The sequence below is a fragment of the Castanea sativa genome, chromosome 4 (assembly GCF_040712315.1).
Source record: "Castanea sativa cultivar Marrone di Chiusa Pesio chromosome 4, ASM4071231v1".
In the NCBI taxonomy this organism is placed as follows: domain Eukaryota; kingdom Viridiplantae; phylum Streptophyta; class Magnoliopsida; order Fagales; family Fagaceae; genus Castanea; species Castanea sativa.
In genome coordinates, this window is record NC_134016.1 from 1,393,186 (window position 1) to 1,407,974 (window position 14,789).

At 32.0% G+C, this 14,789-nt stretch overlaps 1 protein-coding gene and 1 pseudogene across 1 annotated transcript; both read left to right on the forward strand.

Moving 5' to 3' along the window:
* The first annotated feature begins 4,805 nt into the window (after positions 1 to 4,805).
* LOC142632023 (probably inactive leucine-rich repeat receptor-like protein kinase At5g48380) lies at positions 4,806 to 7,888 on the forward strand. The gene is made up of 2 exons (XM_075806446.1): positions 4,806 to 5,681; positions 6,788 to 7,888. Exons 1-2 carry the CDS (start codon positions 4,806 to 4,808, stop codon positions 7,796 to 7,798), a joined length of 1,887 nt encoding a protein of 628 aa, XP_075662561.1. The 3' UTR covers positions 7,799 to 7,888.
* Positions 7,889 to 9,917: 2,029 nt separating this feature from the next.
* On the forward strand, positions 9,918 to 12,940 carry LOC142631415 (probably inactive leucine-rich repeat receptor-like protein kinase At5g48380; annotated as a pseudogene).
* Positions 12,941 to 14,789: the final 1,849 nt, after the last annotated feature.

Sequence of the window (14,789 nt, forward strand, 5' to 3'; positions counted from 1 at the left end):
TTTGTTTTGAGCAAAATAAATTGATTGGGCTTAATTTTTTTTAGCTTTATTATTGGTAATTTTTGTTGTTAAGCCAATTTTTTTGAACTTGTATATTTTGTTTTAGATTTAATCTATTAATTTTTATGAGCTCTAAAAGGTGGAAAATGCTAAATCTACAAAAAAATTTAAAATTGCTAATGCGGTAAGTGATTATTGGTAAGTAAAAAGTAATATAAGTGTGCAAACCAATAAGAATTTACTACCTCAATAATTTGTGAAAATGTTGTAAAAGAAATTGTGTGACTATAACATCACTCTTAAAAGAATTGATGGCATTATTAAGGGGGTAAAATGTAATTTTATTGAATAAAATTGCTAAAATTAATACCTATTAATATATTAATATTAAAAAAAATTTAGGAGAGCCATTGGCCCCCTAATCAACATATAGTTCCATCCCTGCACTAGAAGACCATTACAACCACTTAAAAGATTCATGGAACTTCAGCAACACCGCAGAAGATTTCATTGATGTAATACTTCTTATACATTTTTAATAGACATTTAGTGTTAGAATCCTCTGTTTTCACTTGATTTTTTTTTTTTCGGGTTAAAAGAAATGATGATAACTCACATACAAAGTGTGGCTGACATGTGTTAGTGGATTTATTTATTTATTTATTTTTGAGTTTTAAATTATTGTTTTCTTATAAAGCATTATGCTTTTGAGTGTTTTAATACTAAATTCTCAAATTGAGAAATGTGTATTTCGATAATGCAAGTATTTCACTTAATCTTGGAAAACATTAGATTACTCTTTTAACTTTTTATTATTATTATCATATTCAATTGTTACAATAAGAGAGAGAGAGGATTTAACTCGAATTCTCCTTATAATAAATGAGATTAAATCATGCCACTAAATTATAAGTCTTCTCACTTTATTTTTGCCTTTAACAAAAAAATATCATTAACTAAATTATAGGGTCATTTTAGACTGATTATTCTTCCTTAATATTTTGTTTCTAAAAAAAAAAAAAAAAAAAAAAATCTTCCTTAATATTTTGATGGGTCCGATAATCCATTACTAGACCACATGCTCTATTTATTATGATTACTATTACTTTTTATGCCAAAGATATCTAATGGGCTGCTTTTCTGGGTCAAAAGCCTTGAATTAATCTTGCATAATTCAGCCTACTCATTCACTATTTAGGCCCAAACGAAAACAAAGCCCAAAAGATTTGAACTTCACAAGCGGTTTGGATATTATCGGAACATGATCTTACTATGAAGTTCCTAGCTGTAATAGTCTTTGCATATGATTTGGTAGTGTTTCTTCAATGACCAGTACTCCAAGTCTCCAACAATCTCCCAATTCCCAGGAAGCCAACCAAAGGCTTTCAACTTTCAACGCGGTCCATCTGAACAACAAAGTTAGACTAGCTTCCCCTTTTTTCTTTGTGGTATATATGGTTTATTGTTCAAATGGGAACTTGCATTGGCTTTATAAGACTCATTATTCATGAAAATTGCTTAGGGCTTATGTTCATTTCATTACTTATTTATTGCGTATTTAGATATGAACATATTTATTTCAATTTAATTTATCTATTGTGTAAAAGTTAAATTATTCTTTAAAAATGTGATGTTTTCAAAAGCAAACCACAAAAATCAAATAAAAATCACCAAATTAGAGTTTAAATTATAATTAAAATTTAAAAATAAATCTAGGCGCAATTGCACAAAAATTCCATGTAACTAAGTCACACTCAGGAATATTGGACTCTTTTTCCTTTGTATAAATAGGAGGGTCCCAATGAAATGAGGGAGCCAACAATTTTCTCTCCAAAATATTTATTATAGGAACATAAAAGTTTTTTATTGTAAACTTTTCATGCTTAAAGAACATGACTTGCAAACTAATAAAACTAGAGTTTTTAGTACCTACAACAATTTCATGACATTAAGAACTAACCCCTCAGTGTATACGGTATTAAATTCCATAGTTTCCTGTTACTTCAAAGAGTAAAATCCAATTACTCTTGAAATATAAGGGGTAAAATCTAAATTTTAAAATGTTAAGGTGTAAAATCTAAATACCCCAAACGTTAGAGGGTAAAATCCAAATTTTTAAACTTCAGGGTCAAAATTAGTGAGAATTTAAGATAATTTTTAGTTTTAATAGCACTGTTAGTAGTAATTTTCAAAAAGTCTGGCTCCCCTCTAGCTCCGCGGCTGCCCATGTCTTTATCTCCTTTTCAAACCCATTGACTTCGTATGCAGCATTTGAATTTATCTACTTTCGTTCTTTGACTGGTATCTCTGCTTGACTTGGCAACTTACACAGTACACTGAGCCAACTACTATACTAACTCTGTAGTACTTAGCCAACTACATCTTCCAACCAGTATCAAGATTCAAGAACTAATGAAATTTCCTGGAAATTGATTTTATTTTTATCTGTTAATTCGCTTTCTATGTTGTTACACAAAAGGCTTCTAACGTCTGCGTTTTTTATTGGCAAACACTTGCAAGCAAATTAAATGGCTCTTAATTCTAGAGCGTTGAGAGCTCTTTTTCACATAGTCTTCGTTTGGTCATTTTTGAATGCTCTTGAAATAGGCAATGGCTCAAAGAGTGATATCTACTGCTTGAAGTCAATCAAAGATTCACTTGAAGACCCTTACAACCGCGTTAAAGATTCATGGAACTTCAGCAACAAAACCGAAGGTTCCATTTGTAGATTTACCGGAGTTGAATGCTGGCAGCCTGATGAGAATAAGGTCTTAAAACTAGAGTTTTTAGTACCTACAGCAATTTCATAACTTCAAGAACAAACCCAAGTGTATACGGTGTCAAATTCCATAGTCTCCTGTTACATCAAATGAATGTTTAATTTTTCTCGCAAAATATTGAATAGTAAAGCTTCTGGGTCATAGTCTCAACTACAACTCTCAATCATGTTGGACTTGAATGACATCTTTCCACATCGTATTATTATGAGATGTAGAAAAAATTTGGAGTGTACACAGCGTTTAGTGTGGATGGGAAGAAATTTCATCATATTCCAATTGGTTAGGTCAGTAAGGGGCCTATTCTAATTTAATGATCCTTGAATTTTGTATACAAGCATCAATCAATGAAATTTCTGCCTAAAATAAATTGGACTTTTGGCAAGAGAGAACATTGATCTCTAGACAAATCAAGCTAAGTTCGACCAAAATAGATCATATTCTTAATTTCTTATCTCGATTTGTTTCATGTACAAGACTTTCAGTCAATGCTTAGCATATAAAAGTTGAACATATTTTCTAAAGTCCATTCACTAAAAGCTTGAATTTTTTTTTATTTAAACCAAAACAATATAGAAATTAAAAAGGAATTAAAAAAAATTGTCAAAAATAATGAAAATTTAATTTGTGCATAAATTCTTATAAGGATGAACATAGTAGCAATAACCATTTTTATATATAAAAATAAATAAATGAAGGTAAAAAAAAAAAAAAATCTATGCTTATAAAAAAAATATATATATATTTTTATTTTTATTTTTATGCCAACGATATCTAATGGCCTTTTTTCTTGGGCCGAAAGCCTTGAATTAATCTTTCATAATTCAGCCTACTCATTTATTTTTTAAGCCCAAGCAAAAACAAAGCCCAAAAGTTTTGAATTTCATAAACGGTTCGGATAAGTATCAGAACGTGATCTTACTATGAAGTTTCTAACTATTTTACTGCAGGATCATTCATTTTACCCATTATAAATTATAAAATGAGTTGAACATAATGCCCATTTGCGAAGACTGAATTCTATATGTCTTAAGTGCAGGGACGAAACCAGAATTCAAAGTTAGGGGTCAAAGTATAAACCCAAAAAAGTTTATAAAAATCAAAACTAACATCTGCTCAAGTTTTGTTGAATTTCATCACATTCATTAATGTTATAATCTCATATTTTCACAATTTGGACCGAATACTAACTTAATCGGTGGTAATTTTTTAGAATTTTGTTTGAAAATTTTCATGAATTGGGACATCGACACTAGAGGCAATGTTCCATTATCAGCTTCAAATTATTTGTAATTTTTTTCTCTTTAAAAAAAAATTATAAATAATTTTCCCATTATCAACAATTCAAGTAAAAGTTTCGTTATTTCCATATTATATAGCTCTATCTTTTCAAAATTTAGTTCAAAAAATAAACCAAACGAACATACTCCACAAGCTACAACAACATTAATGTTAATAAAATATTTTCTAAAAATAGTTAATAATTCATAAATATAAACTTGCAAATAAGCATTAGTATCCACAGTCCACATTTGATTATAGTTCTCATGGGTTTCATATTTTTGCATCCATATGCAATGGGCAAAATGACGTTGCAATAGGGGTTGCCGGACACATCTTTAGCTGAAATTATTAGGAATCAACACTCAACAGTCCTTTCTCTGTCTTGGCTTAAACGCATTTGACTTTACTTTGCAGGCTTTAAATTTTCTACTAACGTTCTTCACGGGGTATGACTACATGACTTGGAAAATTAGACAGCCAACTACTTTACTGTAGCAGGGCCATTAATTCTCTTCTTTTTACCCTATTTAGTGGTTGTAAAATATGTTGCAACTCTTAACTGATTTTGATACACAGCCAAGTCTTCCAAAAACAGTTAATATGTTATTTGATGATTCAAGAAATATTGAAATTTTTTGTGAAAATATGTTGCAACTCTAGATTTTGTTTATATCCTTCTATTTCAAAGTAGTTACATATATGGCCTTTTAGTTCTGGCTTTTCTTGCTAAGCACTCACAAGCAAATGACTCTTAATGCCAGAGTATTCGCAGCTCTTTTTTACGTATTTGCTTGCTTATTTCTAGATATTCTTGAAATAAGCAATGGCTTACGGAGTGATATCGACTGCTTGAAGTCAATTAAACATTCGCTTGAAGACCCATACGGCTATCTTAATACTTCATGGAACTTCATTAACAACACCGAAGGTTTCATCTGCAAATTTACCGGGGTCGAATGCTGGCACCCCGATGAGAATAAGGTCTTAAATCTCAGACTAAGCGACATGGGGTTCAGCGGCCAGTTCCCTCGGGGCATTAAAAACTGCACTAGTCTAACAGGGTTAGACCTCTCCAATAATAAACTTTCAGGACCCCTCCCATTTGACATATCTCATTTAGCTGGGTTTCTCACAAGCCTCGACCTTTCCAGCAACAATTTTTCTGGCGAAATTCCAGTTAACTTATCCAATTGCAGTTATCTAAATGTACTTAAACTTGACCACAACCATCTAACTGGTGGAATCCCTGCAGAATTATCCCTCCTCCCTCGTTTGAAACAATTCGATTTTTCTAACAATATGTTGTCAGGGCCTATCCCTTACCTTGGTCCCTATAGCCGTATTACAGCCGATAGCTTTGTTAACAACACGAAACTTTGTGGAGTGCCTTTGGAACCCTGTCCAACTCCAAAGCAAAGAAGGAAGTCCGATTTTTCATTCAAAGGTGGGTTTCAAGTTGGTTACGCGGTTTCTGCAGTTTCAGTAATAACTATTTTTATGTTCCGGTCCCATTATGTGGCTTGCATGAATGACAAGCGACGTGCTAAGAACAAGAACGAAGAAGCTGATCAAGTTAACCAGCCGCCAACTGAATGGCGCCTGCTAGAAGGGAGCAAAAAGGTACTCTCTCACTACGAAAATTAAGAAACTTCTTTCAATTCTTTGATTTCAAATATTTTTTGGAAAAATATAAATGGGTTTTCCTTAAAACATAGGAACGTGCCACACAGAATCCCTTTTATGATATTTTTACCATTAAAAAAAAAAAAAATTTGTAACCACCCTAAAAAAGTTTAAGGTGGCCACAAATATTCTTTTAAGGGCCTAAAGTTACAATTCCACTTAATTTTTTTTATTGGATTTAAATTCAGATGAATTCATTATTGAATTATATTTTCTTCTTATATTCTTTATACTCGCAAAATTTTAAGAAGATAAAAAATTAATAGTTAATAGTTATGTTATTAATCAACTGTTTAAATTTTGAGTTTTTGTAGTCTAAAATTATACATAAAAAATAATTTTATGGATCTAATTTTAAATTACACCTGATTGACATGAAATTTGACACGTGTTTTAAGAATATGCAATTTAATAATTAGATTTTCAAATATGTAGTCATGTTAATTTGTTTAGTAAGAGGTGTAGTCTTAGACTACAACTCTGTTTGTAATTAAACTTTGTCCTTAAATTTCGGTCCTCTTAATACATTAAGCCCTTACCAAAAAAAAAAAAAAAGTCAAGGAAAATTTTATTGAACTAAGAATTTTGAAAGAGATATAGCTTATAGTATTGATAATGAGAATATCATACAACAATTTCAAAATAAGAATATTGTAGGACTTTACATGTGCGTGTGGTTTTTTTTTTCTTTTTCTTTTTTTGTCAATATATAAAGTTCTCTTTCTATTAGATTTTGTATAATTTAAGTTTTTTAATGGCCACCATAGAAAGAAAAAAAATCCTAAAACCACCCGTGTACAGGTTTTGAGTCTAACACCTCATTTTGTACTATTTTATATGAAAATAACACGCAAAGTTGTGATCATATGCATAACCTAGTGTTTGTTTTCATGAATGTGTAGCACGTTACACAAAATGGTAACTGAATTAATGATCAAAATAATGCAATCATACAGCCCCTTAAAAAGAAGTATCCATGTGATAAATTTGGTTGGAATTTCAATTTAGTACTAATCCAGAGTGGCAAATTGTTTGATCCACAGAATTCTCAATTGGAAGGAAAAGTTACTAGATTGAACTTTACAGAACTCAGTGAGGCATCTAACAATTTCAGCCCAAACAATGCCATTGGGCCGGGAAAGATTGGGGTGATGTACAAAGGAATGCTTCCAAATGGTTCACTTCTTGCAATTAAGAGGTTACATGGTTGTCAATCATTGGAAAAACAATTCATATGTGAGCTATTGACACTGGGTACAATGAGACACAATAACATAGTTCCCCTTTTGGGATTCTGCAGAGAGAGGAAGGAAAAGCTTCTAGTGTACCAATATATATCGAATGGCAGTCTTTATGATTGGCTACATGTAAGGGAAGACAATGATAAGATCTTGGAATGGCCTTTGAGGATCAAAATTGCCATGGGGATAGCAAGATGCTTAGCATGGCTTCACCATAAGTGCGATTTTCGAGTAGTCCATCTTAACTTGAGTTCAAACTGTATCTTACTTGATAGCAATTTTGAGCCCAAGATATCAAATTTTGGAGGGGCAAAAATATCAACTTTTGAAGGGGCAATGTTCATGGATTCAAATGATACTGACTCAAGCAATAGCTCTTTTGTAGACCATGGGGTTTGGGAGTTGGGTTTTGTCAAAAAGGATGTCTATGACTTTGGAGTTTTGCTTCTTGAGTTAATTACAGGGAATGAACTCATTCAAATCGATAATTATCCAAACAGTTTGTGTGAGAGTTTGGTTGATTGGATTACTCATCTTTTGACAAGTTCTTATGACGTCTATAGTGTTATTGATAAATCTTTGATTGGCCGAGGATTTGATGGTGAAATCTTTCAGTTCCTCAGAATTGTATGTACTTGTCTTAAGCCTTCTCCTGCTCAAAGACCAACAATGCTTGAATTGTACAATACAATAAGTATTTTGGGGGAGAGATATGGCATCACCAATGACTCTGAGATACTAAGACAGTCTGAAATTGCTACTGCAAGTACGTCAAATGAAATTGTTGAGGTAGAAATTACCAAAACCAATTGAAGCATTTCATACGACGTGCAAAATTATGTTGAGAAAAATCAGGAAACTGATTTTCTTTTGGGCTATGTTTGCTTGCTATAATCTTTTCCTGTCTTTTTGACATCATTGCCCCTGAGAAACAGAAATAAAAGAAAGTTATATTAGATTTATTTATTACGACTAAATAAATTGTTCACAATGTTTATCTGTCATCGATTATTATTTTCACAAGGATATGAGTGTTTAGCAAATTTTTTCAAATTGCCAAAAATATTGATATTTCTTGTGGAAATAAAGTACATTCATCTTGACATTCTATTGGTGGACAACTTGTATGGCTGCTGTGAGCTAGTCTTTTAGTTCATAACTGAAAAAAAAAAAAAAAAAAACCCAAAGGGCCCAAACAACTATGAAGCGGATTAATTGATCAAGTTGTGTTTTTTTTTTTTGTTGTTGTTGTTGAGAATAGATCAAGGACAATTGGACATTACAAAAAGTTATTAATCACAGTCAGTCTTTTACATTATAACTTAAAAGCCAATGGAGAATTAATGTCTCCAAAGGAAAACATATTATAAGGGTGACACACCACAAATAAACCTTTGTTACTAAATAGATACTCTCAATAGATGAACCTAGCTTCGGCACTTTTGAACTTCTTGTACATGGACCCTTTCACAAATGACTCATTCACGTTAACAACCAGAACCTCTGCTCAACTCTTAGGCACCTCTGTGAAAATTTGCCGCAATAAACTTTGCTATGATGTGGTTTAATTTGAAGCTCTATGATTACAAGTTTAGGCTCGCAAGTCACACCCAATATAAATATCTTTTTTTGTGCTCACGGGTTCATCAAGATAGAGGATGTATTTTCTTTTTCTGTAGACTAGGTTTCTGCTCTCGCAACCATATTGAAGTTGAGTTTTAACAACCATAATATATGTGGTCCTTAACTTGTACTTACAAAATTATTTCAAAAAGTCATTGTCGTCATTTGATGAATGGAAAATATTGTCATCAAAGAAAAATCAATCCATACCATAGGCTCCACGTAATCAAAATGACCTCAACTTCATGAACTTTGTTTTCTATGCCGTAATATTTCCTCCACTAGATGATGATAAGGACCTTTGTGAAATATTTAAAGTACAAAATAAATAATCTAACCTAAAAAATACTATAAATAATTTTATGGTTTTGATTATAATAGCTTTATACCCATTTAATTTTCAATTTGTATTAAGTGTTAATTTTTTTTAGAATGTTTTAATTCATAAATTTGATTACAATAGCAACATACACGTTTAATATAATCTATTTAACTAAGTTTTTTTTAAACACATTATTTACTACAATTATGCATCTTAAAACCTTTTGAGTATTGATGCATTAGTGTTTACTTATTGTTTTATTCTACAAACAATTTATTTGAGCTCTCTTACAACAACTATATTACTCATTTATTTCTAGAAAAAAAAAATACTTAATACTAAAATTTATAATGCTATGAAATTTGTTATGAATAAAAATCTTGTACATCACTCTGGATACAAGCTACCATATATAATACCAATGACATAACACCAACCTCTGTAATTTATCTGAGTCTGACAAAAAATTGTTGATAATATAAAGCATGCTTGAATGGAAGATGAAAAAAACAAAAAACAAAAGCAGCTAATAAGGGGGAGGGGAACATTTTACATAGGCCTATATTCGTGTCCATCTCCTACAAAGTCGAGCAACATTATATCTGAGAGTTTGGGGATGAGCTTAGGCTCACTTCAATAACAAACGAAGGCCCAACAAACCAAATCATGTGCTAACAAACGAATTATTATTATTATTATTATATAAGAACTTTGTGGGCTTGTGGCAAATTGGCCATACACATATATTATATCATGTCACATCACGTTGGGCTCAAGGTTACTCAAAGCTTAAAAAGAAGTCATGACTGAAGCATTCAGCTCATTTAAATTAATATTATGTTATGCCCAATAGTTCAAGTCCATTTAAATGGTCAACTATGTATTAAATTTCAAAAAAATAAACCGTCAAACTAAAACCAGAAGAGTGGCAAACTTGCCTATTAAAAAATTAGTTAAATAATAAATATTAATACCAGGCCCAAGTAAATGGTTGACAGCCAAGCATCTGGTACAAGTAAAAGAAGAAAGGGTTGATACTTTACACTTTGACAACCAAGCATCTACTCACTTGTGGAAGACTGATAGAAAAAAGTAGAAAGTTCATCTTCATCATCAACAAACGGGCAAAGAATAGCAGACTTCAGAAAGAGCAAAAATGCAGAAACAGCAAAAACGCAAAAAAAAAAAGAAAAAAAAAAAAAGAAAGAAAGAAAGAGAGACAAAGAATTATTTACTTATTAGGAATATATGGTCCGGTTTTCGGTTAACCTGGTCGGACCATATGGTCCGGTTCGTGTTTCAAAATCATGTGGATGGTACTTCCATGGCAGTTAAGAGGTTCATGCATCACACAACATTTCTTAGAATCAATTATTGGAGCTGTGTCATGAGAAAAAGAATTATTTACTTAATAGGAATATGTCCCGAACACAGTTACTTCATTTGACAGCTTCATTGCACATAAATCTTCATTAGAAAATTGATGACTTAAAAGAAATTATTTGAAATAATTTTGTTCATCACCCCTCTATGTATTTTGTAATTGAAAAATGTAGTAATTCCAAATTATAATTGATACAAATTATTAAATTTTATCAAAAAAATAAAAAAGCATCTGGGCACGTACTCTAGTTATTATTATTATTTTGTGTGCTAAGAGCATCTAGTCATTCATTATTTAGGCCCAAACAAAAACAAAGCCCAAAAGATTTGAATTTAACAAACAGTTCGGATAGGAATCAGAACGTGACCTTACTACGAAGTTTCTAGCTGTACTGGTCTTTGCATATGATTTCATAGTTTCTTCAATGACCAGTACTCCAAGTCTCCAACAATCTCCCAATTCCCACGAAGCCAACCAAAGTCTTTCAACTTTCAACGCGGTCCATATGAACAACAAAGTTAGACTGGATTCCCCTCTTTTTTTGCTTTTAAAAAGTATGGTTTATTGTTCAAATGGGAACTTGCATTGGCTTTATAAGACTCATGATTCATGAAAATTGATTAGGGCTTATGTTCATTTCATTACTTATTTATTGAGTATTTAGATATGAACGTATTTATATCAATTTATTTTATCTATTGTGTAAAAGTAAAATTATTCCTTAAAAATGTGATGTTTTTAAAAGCAAACCACAAATATCAAATAAAAATCACCAAATTAGAGTTTAAAATTATAATTAAAATTTTAAAAGAAATCTAGGCACAATTTCACAAAAATTCCATGTAACTAAGTCACACTCAAGAATATTAGACCATTTTTTCCTTTGTATAAATAGGAGGGTCCCAATGGGATGAGCGACTAACAATTTTCTCTCTAAAATATTTATTGTAGGAACATAAAAGTTTTTTATTGTAGACTTTTCACGCTTAAAGAACATGACTTGCAAACTAATAAAACTAGAGTTTTTAGTATTTACAACAATTTCACAACATCAAGAACAAACCCCAGTGTATACGGTGTCAAATTCCATAGTCTCCTGTTATATCGAATGAGTGTTTAATTTTTCTCACAAAGTATTGAATAGTAAAACTTCTGGGCCATAGTCTCAACTACAACTCTCAATCATGTTGAACTTGGATGACACATTTCCACAACGTATCATTATGAGATATAGAAAAATTTTGGAGTGTACAAAGCGTTTAGTGTGGATGGGAAGAAATTTCATTATATTCCAATTAATTAGGTCAGTAAGGGGCTTATTCCAATTTTATGATCCTTGAATTTTGTATAAAAGTATTAATCAATGAAATTTCCACCTAAAATAAGTTGGACTATTGGCAGGAGAGAAAAATTACCTCTAGACAAATCAAGTTAAGCCCGACCAAAATGGACTATATTCTTAATTTCTTATCTCGATTTGTTCCATCTATAAGACTTACAGTTAATGCTTGGCATACAAAAGTTGAACATCTTTTCTAAAGTACATCCTCTAAAACTTCAGGAAAAAAAAATTCATTTAAACCAATACAATATAGAAATTAAAAAGGAATCAAAGAAAAATTGTCAAAGAATTCTCACTTGGAAGGAATGGTTACTAAAATGAACTTTCGGGAACTCAGCGAGGCAACTAACAATTTCAGCACAGATAACGCCATTGGGCTAGGAAAGATGGGGTGATGTACAAAGCAGTGCTTCCAAATGGTTCACCCCTTGCAGTTAAGAGGTTGCATGGTTGTCAATCATTTGAAAAAAACTTCATATGTGAGCTATTGGCATTGGGTAGATTGAGACCCAATATATAATTCCTCTCTTGGGATTCTGCAGAGAAAAGACGGAAAAACTTCTAGTGTACCAATATATATCGAATAGCAATCTTTATGTTTGGCTACATGCAAAGGAAGACAATGATAAGATCTTGGAATGGCCTTTGAGGATTAAAATTGTGATCGGGACAGCGAGAGGCTTGGCATGGCTTCACCACAAGTGGGATTTCAGAGTAGTGCATCTTAATTTGAGTTCAAACTCTATTTTACTTGATAAGAATTTTGTGCCCAAGATATCAAATTTTGGAGGGGCAAAAATATCTAGTTCTGAAGGGATGATGTTCATTGATTCAAATGACACTAACTCAAGCAATAGCTCTTTTGTAGACAGTGGTGTTTGGGAGTTGGGTTTTGTTAAAAAGGATGTGTATGACTTTGGAATTCTGCTTCTTGAGTTAATCATAGGGAAGGAACCCGTTCAAATCAACAATTTTTCGAACAGCTTGAATGGGAGTTTGGCTGATTGGATTACTCATCTTTTGAGTATTCTTCCGATCTCTATAGTGTCATTGATAAATCTCTGATTGGTCGAGGATTTGATGGTGAAATCTTTCAATTTCTTAGAATTGCATGTACCTGTCTTAACTTCTTTCCTAATCGAAGGCCAACAATGTTTGAATTGTACAATACAGTAAGTACTCTTGGGGAGAGATATGGCATCACAAATGACTGAGTTATTGAGGCAAACAGAAATTGCTACTGCAAGTACCTCAAATGAAATTGTTTCGGTAGAAATTGCATAGACCCATTGATGTATGACATAGAAAGTGTATCTTTTTCCTTGAGAAATATATGTAGACTGTAGACAGAATTGCCTTTGGGTTTATGTTTGCAGTTTGCTAGCTATAATCTTTTTCTGTCAACCATGGTCTTTTTTCACCGTTTTCCCCCTTAAAAAAAGATTAAAAAACTGGAAATTTCTATGTTTTTGTGAATGCATGGTCCATTGAAAAAAAAAAATTGTTCTCCATTTTTATCCGTCTTTGTTATTCTAGTCATGATGATATGAGGGTTTAGAATAATTGTTCAAATTTTCCCCAAAAAAAATGTTATATTTCTTGTGGAAATCAGGTACATCATATATATATATATATATATATATATATATATATATATATATATATATATATATATATATATATATATATATATAGTGGGATAGGTGGAAGTAGGGTTTGAATCACAAACATAAGGCACCACAATGAATAAAATTACCATTGGACTATTGTATAGGCTGATGTCCCCATGAGGCACCACAATGTCCCCATCCATACATCTTGATGTTTTGTTGATGAACAAATTGTATAGGCTGCTGTCAGCAAGAACCTTTCATTTTATAACTAATACAAAACAGTCAACCATTGTGTCGATACAGAGTGACCTCACACTTTGTACATTTGCATATGGATGACCATTTCTATCTACAACATTCTTTTTGTAAGGCTATAACCATTGGTAACATGATTTTCCGAACAAAACAAAGAAATTGGCTCTTATGGATGGGGACATAATAGTTATCCTTGTTGTAGTCAAGCAAACAATTTTAATAATTCTAATAATTAATCACTCCTTGCATTCTATCCAGAGAAGGGAGGTTCGTGTATTTATTTAATCATGAAGCATCATAGTAGTTAATTTGTACTTTTCTTAATTAACTAGTAACCAGTTCTCTGGTTGATCTTAACTAAAATAACCAGTGTTCTTTTGGGGCAAATAATTCAAATGAACATGCGTGTCCATTTGGAATATTTATAAGGCCTTGGATGGTAGACATCAAAACTTTGATAGGCAAGTCTTGCCCGGACTTCGTCATCATGCACTTAATTTTCTCTTGATACCCAATCAAAATTCATTAGCACTTTCGAATTTAGTTACTATATACCAAAGAGCTGACATTGAATCTTGGACTTGGATAATCCCATCTTTATTGTTAGGTTTTCCTTCTTGCTTTGTCTCTAAAAAGTCAGTAATTTCAAAAGGTTTGTTGGAGCTTCAAGAGGGTAGATGATCCTTAATATGTACATGTAAATTTCTCTATTCGTAATTGTTTTCTTTTATTCCTTTTGGTTTGCATTTTTTTGAAGTTATTGAATGCAAGGTGGACAGAATTGGACCGAATAGGACAGAGTGGACCAAATGGGATTAAAGTGAATCGAATAGGACCAGTATTAATTGAATGGGACCAAAGTGGACAGAATAGACAAAATAAGACCAATATGGACAAAATAGAACCAAAGTGGACAGAATTGACCGAAGTGGATTGAATGGCTTTAATAGGACTAAAGTGGACCAAAGTAGACAGTTTGGACTAAAGAGGACTAATGTGAACCGAATAGGACTGAAGTGAATACATTAGGACCAATGTAGACTGAATAGGACCAAAGTGAACCGAATAGAACCAAAGTGGACTAAATAAGACCAAAGTGGAGTAAATAGGACTAAATTGAATACATTAGGACCATTGTAGAGCAAATAGAAACAAAGTGGACTGAATAGGACCAAAGTGGACCAAATAGTGTTTTTGAATAAATATCATTTTTATTTCATTTTTAGGGCTCATATTTCTAATTTCTAATGTATCTTCTTCTTCTT